Here is a 6996-nt window from a genome sequence, read left to right as displayed (position 1 = left end):
ATAATAATAATAATAATAATGTACTTTATTCATCCAAAAGGAAATTGTGGTGTAGGGCGTCTGGTTGAAATTGAAACCAGGGTTAATTCCTCAGTTCTAGCCTGGTCGACTGACTTATATTTGTTTGTTTTTAAGGATTTTACGGCGTAGATCACAAAATATGAAATGTGAATGGTTGTTCTAGGCTCCTTTCAATTGTGGTGCTCTTTGGTTTAATATTAAAAAAAAAATTATTATTATTATTATTATTATTATTATTATTATTATTATTATTATTATTATTATTATTATTATTTAATATTATTATTATTATTATTACTATTATTATTATTATTATTATTATTATTATTATTATTATTATTATTATTATTATTATTATTATTATTATTATTATTATTATTATTGTTGTTGTTTATCGAATTTCATTAAGTTTGGGAAACCTGGTATGTGAAAATAAAACTGAGATATAAAAAAACAGTCTATTTTCATATATGAATCAGGTGTTTCACAGAGCCCCCATATAAAAATAAAGATATAAAAACTCATTTCGTTGTGATACAAGAACGAGAAACGGGCAAAAATCTGTTTAAAATCTTTTCATATAAGAACATAATAAGAAAACAAATGTTTGACATCTTCTTACCTCTTGAAAAGGTCAAGGTTCAATTCCCAAATCCCATTATAAATGCATTTATAAGAAGTTACTTTAATGAAAATATGACGTTATGCGTCAACTTTAGATGAAAACTATTTACCTAAAAAGTCTATGACATCTTTGGTTCTGATTAAAACAATTAAATGAAACAATGAGTTAAACATCGTGAGTTTTACTGTGCTGCCTTACAAATGGAATGGACAGCATTGTTCAAATTAATGGAATCAAGGCTAAAACTAGAATGATTTTGACATAGTTTTCAAAAATCTAACAAAACTTTGCCTAAAATAACTCTTATTCTGTGCATAATTTGTAATAAATCTGTATTGCACGTATTTGTCAACATCATCATGACTAGTCATGGTAACAGTTTTCTGTTGATTTTGACAAAAAATTCAAAACATCTTTTTAAGCATGATTTTAATAAAAAGGTGCTTATACAACACTGTGACTATTCTAAATGCAGTATGAAGCTAATAATTACGCCTTTTAAATGATATCATAAATATAAACAATCTAAACAAAAATATACAGCAGTTTCAAGCATTGCTTGTAACTGCTGTATATTTTATGAATATTTTATTTTATTTTATGTGCATTTTGCTTTTAATTAAGTTTCGTATTGTCATCAATTAGTCATCAACATGACAATGTAATAAATCTGTGCTAATATAACGATGAATGATGTGTAACATTATGATAATTTCCATTCATGATTAATAAAGTATATCTTATCTTATCTTATCTTTGTAGTGAGTAAAGTATTGGAGAAATAAAAATGAAAAGACAATATTTAATTGTATAGAGAAAATACAAAAAAGAACAGACAATGGGTATATAGGATTACGGCAAGTTGATTAAAAACTCTTAACCCTCTCCTTACCAACTACTGGAAAATCGTCACATTTGTTATGATACAATGAACCTATTTATTAATCAGAAAACGTTTTTGTTTTGTTTGTTTTTAAGGGTTTTACGGCGCTTGCAACACATTTAGGTTATATCAGCGCCAGTAAAAAGGAAGAAAATGGGATAGTAAAAAGTTCTAGAATTACAATTAAAGCACCCAAGAAAAAGTAAGACAAAGGGGAACTGAGAACAAATAGGGATCAGATGTAGATTCCAAGAGCATACCACCAATGTACTTAGTCTGAAATCACCTGTCCCATCCAGACACAAGCACAAAATCCAACAAAGAGGAACACACTCAAATGCTTACATTATACATTCAAAATAAAAATAATAATACATAACAGAGAGATGATTTACAAGGAAAAAAATATCATCTCCCAAAACAATAACTATGCATTTGACTGCTTCCCTCCCAGCTAGGATTCCGGCCAGTGCCCGGACAAAACCAAGTAATCCCATTCCGAGACAAGGACAGAAAGCATGTTGGAAAACAGATATAAGGGGATAGAAGACACAGCGTGTACCTCCCTGCCCGCTATGGGAGGTCAGGATCCCCACCCAATCAGAAAACGTAAATGTTTGTACATCACAATATTTTTTGAAAATCTTTTGTTTCATAAAGCTCGTTATACTACACAAAAATTATGTATAAATAGGAACTTGTATCTCATCTGTTCCAGTGTCAAAAAAAAAAATCAAGTTTTCCTGTAAATAGTCCGTAAGGAGAGAGTTAAACTGATGAACGAAGAAGTGCGACTATGTGGTCTAGTGGTATAACACTCGCTTTCGGATCGGAAGGTCCTGGGTTCGAGCCTCGCTTGGCGCATAGTTGAGTCCTTGGAAAAAGACTCTTTACTCACATTCTCTCACCATACTCAGGTGTAAAATGAGTACCTGGCCGTTAACAGCGATGTCTTTGTCCGAAAAAATGTAACGTCGCTTAACAGGCGTCATGTCCAGTCCCACATGTTAAATGTTGCTGTTGACCAGGGACCCCTTGTAAAGCACTTTGAGCATATGTAGTGGATATTGCGCTATATAAAAGCTCAATTTTAATTTATTTTTCTTCTAAATGTTGTCACATCCAGTAGCTGCTTGTTTTGTTTGTTTGATTATAAGTGTTTTACTGTGCTTACAATTACAGCACATTTAGGTCATATCAGCACCAGTAAAAAGGAAGAAAATGGGAAAGTCAAAAAAAGTCTAGAATTACAATTAAAGCACCCATGAAAAAGTAATACGAAGGGGAATTAGTTTGATTAGGGAACAGATGAAGATTCCAAGAGTATACCATCAGTGTACTTATTTGAAATCACATATGTCTCATCTTGATAAAAGCACAGCATACCACTAAGAGGTTTACACACTCAATTCAAAGGTTTCCAGAATTTATCCATAACAACAGAAAACATGACTAGCAAAACATAATACAGAGATGATTTACAAGGGAAAAAAAAATCATCTCTTAAAACTGTTTCTAAACATTTGACTGTTTCCGTCTCGGATAAGGACCCCAGCAAGGCAAAATCAAGCAATCCAATTCCAAGACGAAAACAGAAAGCAACTCAGAAAAATAGATGGAAGGAGAAGGAGATAGAAGACATAGGAAGTGACCTCATGCCCACCATTGAAGGTCAACATTAGTAGCTTAACTAGAACTTCTAGACAGAGATAATTGACTAAATTGGAGATAAAGATAAAGGGAGTAAATCTGACTCATGAATGAACAACACAAAACAAGCAACGTTTCGGCCTTTGGCCTTTTTCAAGTAAACAAAAAATACATATATATTTATATTAGGCGAAAATTTTCGCCTATATTATTATGACAATCTAATACAAATATGTATTTTGTGTTTACTTGAGAAAGGCCAAAGGCCGAAACGTCGTTGTTTTGTGTTGTTCGTTCATGAGTCAGATTTACTCCCTTTATCTTTATCTCCGTTTTATTGACTCATTTAGGCACCTCTATTTATTAGTTAATTGACTGCACGTGGTTGGTGCATCCTTACACAAAACCCTTATTTTTAGAACCATATCAGGAGAGCAAAATCCACGTATACTAAACAGTCTGAGTGGATTGAGATTGAAATGATGTTTTTGAGTGACCCTCTAACTCCTGTGAGTCAGTACCTTAAGTCTGATGTCTAAAATATGGGAATACAACACAAATATTTTTTTAAATTTTAGAAAAAGAATATGGACCTTCCCATTCAAGAGAAAATTTTGACAAAAAGTAGGAATCCGATGTGGAAGAAGAAGGATGGCTGATCTAAGAATCAAAACGACAATCAGTCAGTCCACTGTGTTAAAATAATTTTTCATCAAAACATTTTCAAGATACATTTTAACTCACTCAGTCCTAGAGATTTTTGCTACTTTTCAAAATTTGAAAAAAAAAAAGTATTAAAAATGAGCATGTGTATACATATACATATACATATACATATCAATCTTTGATGCTGCGCCTATAATTTGTCTCATAAAAATGTAATAAATAGGCATGGGGTAAAAGTAGTCCCGGGTAACCTACGGATATAGTCGGTGTTAGGGTTGAGTGAGTTAATGATACCGTTAATCAGTGCTTCCTCCAAGAAATTGTCAAAAAGGAGGATGTTTTTAGAAGCCCGCCGAAGGCGGTCAATGCTCCCCCGGAAAATTTTAAAAATTGCCATGCAATTAGAGCCATTTGGAGCCACTTTGGCATCAAAATTATGATTTTTGTTAAGCACTCCAATAAATTTTTTTTTCTGAAATTTTCCGCGGATATTTCCCATGGTTTTTGACAAGTGCAGATTTATCACGGATCATTAAAAATGCGGAAATCCGCATAAAAGCGGAAAAGAGGAAGCACTGATTAATTAGAGCAATCCTATAGGTCTGCAAACACATTCAATCTATAGATTGAGCTGTTTTCTTTTCGGAACGACCAGGAATAGCTTCATGACATAATCTTTTTGTGGTTGCTCAAGCCTGTAAACTGCCATCATCATCTCCAGAATCAGGAATCTGGTCACCCCCGTTGCCAGTTGAAATAAGAATTGGCACATCCTCAATCACCGTGTCGTAGCATTGGCCAGAAATATCAATGGTTGGATAAGTTCTCATTATAAACCTGGAATTTGAATGGAAAAAAATATGGATTGAATGTTGAAGGAAACAGCAAATGTGTTTGTTAACTTTTTTTCTCCTTTATGTTAAAATACAAAATGTCAAATAAATGCAAATTCTCATCCATAAAGTATTACTATTGTACTGTATTACTATACTATGATTTTACTATTGTACTGTATTAATATTGTACTGTATTACTATACTATGATATTACTATTGTACTGTATTACTATACTATGATATTACTATTGTACTGTATTACTATACTATGATATTACTATTGTACTGTATTACTATACTATGATATTACTATTGTACTGTATTACTATACTATGATATTACTATTGTACTGTATTACTATACTATGATATTACAATTGCTAAAATGTAGTATAAAAACTGCTATTTAATAAAAAAAAAAACAAATCTACTACTAGGTAACAACCCCATCAAATTGTCTATTAGAAATTTGTTTAACTTAAACCACTATGTGGTAGCAAGACCCATAGCATATGTTACAGATTATGAATAAAAAAACAAAATAATAATGAGCTGGTGTAATCAAATTATAAGTAATAAATAATAATGTGAAATTGAATGTAAGCTTCAATTTAATAACAAAAACAGATCAAATGAACGTTTCGGGTTTCCCCTTTATCAACAAAACAGGATGAATGAAACACCACAGATGAATATTCATCTGTGGTGTTTCATTCATCCAGTTTTGTTGATAAAGGGGAAACCCGAAATGTTCATTTGATCTGTTTTTGTTATTAAATTGAAGCTTACAGTCAATTTCACATTGTTATTTATCTCATCGAGCTTCGAGCAGCAACATTTACATCAAATTATAAGTGAAAATTGATGGCGAAGCAGTAAACTAATCCAATACTCACATGACCAAAATGAAAGAGACAATTAAAAGGCCCACAGCAATCAAGTAAACCAGGCCTGGAAACACGTCATAGGTGGCCGGAAAGACAGTGTTAAATAAGACAGATGCCAGTAGGGTTATTATACTCTCTGTCACAGCTATCAGTCCAAACATTCGACCTGAAACAATTCAAGCATTAAATCAATAAATAAAATTAAAATAAAATTGAGCTTTATATAGAGCAATATCCACTAAATGGGCTCAAAGCGCTTTACAAGGGGTCCCTGGACAACAGCAACATTTAACATGTAGGACGGGACATGACGCCTTTTTGGCGATATTCCAAATTTTTTCTGACAGAGACAACGCTGTCAACAGCCAGGTACTCATTTAACACCTGAGTACGATGAGAGAATGTGAGTAAAGAGCCTTTTCCAAGGACTCAACTATGCGCCGAGCGAGAGGCTCACACCCAGGACTTTTCGATCCGAAAGCGAGTGTCATACCACTAGACCACATATAAATGTTTGGCATCTTATCTCTTGAAAAGAACACATTTCATTTCCCAATTCCCGTTATAAATGCATTCATATCATGCCCATATTGTTAGAAAATACACACACACACTCACATTCAGACACACATATTTTATATATACAGTCCACTCCGGATAATCGCAACTCGGTTAATCGCAACATTTCCCAAGAAACGGAATTAATTCTATATAAAACTCACTGTTTAATTGCAACAATTTTCGGTTAGTCGCAATAACTTTTCAACCCGAAAAAGTGTCAAATTCAAGAAATCAATCAAACAAAATCTCATGATTAAATTTTATGATGGGTGAAATCATGATAAGTTGAAGAATCGAGAGTGGGCGGGATTTAATGCTACAGTAGTATGTCACCACTCTAATAGAGACAAAAGAGGGCAGAGCTATGCAGAATGGGTTTGTGCAGCCTTTTCCGCCCGTGCCCATTATATTTGAGGCGAGATGGCTGGGCATGGTCTAGACATCAGGCAGACAATGGCAGTTGTAAGGAGAGACTGAGTGATGATATCCATTGTGAAAAAGAATCTCTGTCTATTTTTAAAAGTTTGATTAAAACATATCTGGTTCGTCTTTAGTAGATTGTATGAGAAGCAAGATAGGTCTGGTTTTGTGTTGTGTGTGTGAATGAGTATGTTTTAGCCAAAGTAATTTGTAATTTAAGTGCTTAGCGTCTGGTGTCTCGGAGTTATAGCGCTATATAAGTTTTCAGCATTATTATTATCATCATTCTTTTGGGATTGACAACTGTGCATTCTGATCAACGTGGTTGGTGAAAGCTTATTATCTCTCATCACGACTAATGTCTTTGACTCTTACAAATGTTGAGAACAAAAGAGTGAAAGTTAATCCAATCTGAATAAGATGTCGGCTTGCATCATAGCCGCCTTTG

General features: G+C 33.2%; 1 protein-coding gene across 1 annotated transcript in view; it reads right to left on the bottom strand.

Moving 5' to 3' along the window:
- Positions 1 to 293: 293 nt before the first annotated feature.
- Positions 294 to 6996, bottom strand: part of LOC144956356 (uncharacterized) — a 7502-nt gene continuing 799 nt past the window's right edge. The window contains exons 2-3 of the mRNA XM_078886853.1: positions 5577 to 5733; positions 294 to 4682 (exon numbers count right to left, since the gene is read on the bottom strand). Of these exons, the coding sequence (XP_078742979.1) occupies positions 4535 to 4682; positions 5577 to 5733 (305 nt within the window). The 3' untranslated portion in view covers positions 294 to 4534. The remainder of the gene's footprint in view (positions 4683 to 5576; positions 5734 to 6996) is intronic.

Source organism: Berghia stephanieae, chromosome 11 (assembly GCF_034508935.2).
Source record: "Berghia stephanieae isolate SIO BIC M18660-M18661 chromosome 11, UCSD_Bste_1.3, whole genome shotgun sequence".
NCBI lineage: Eukaryota > Metazoa > Mollusca > Gastropoda > Nudibranchia > Aeolidiidae > Berghia > Berghia stephanieae.
The sequence above is the reverse complement of the archived record's forward strand: the minus strand, read 5'-3'. Positions and strand labels throughout refer to the sequence as shown.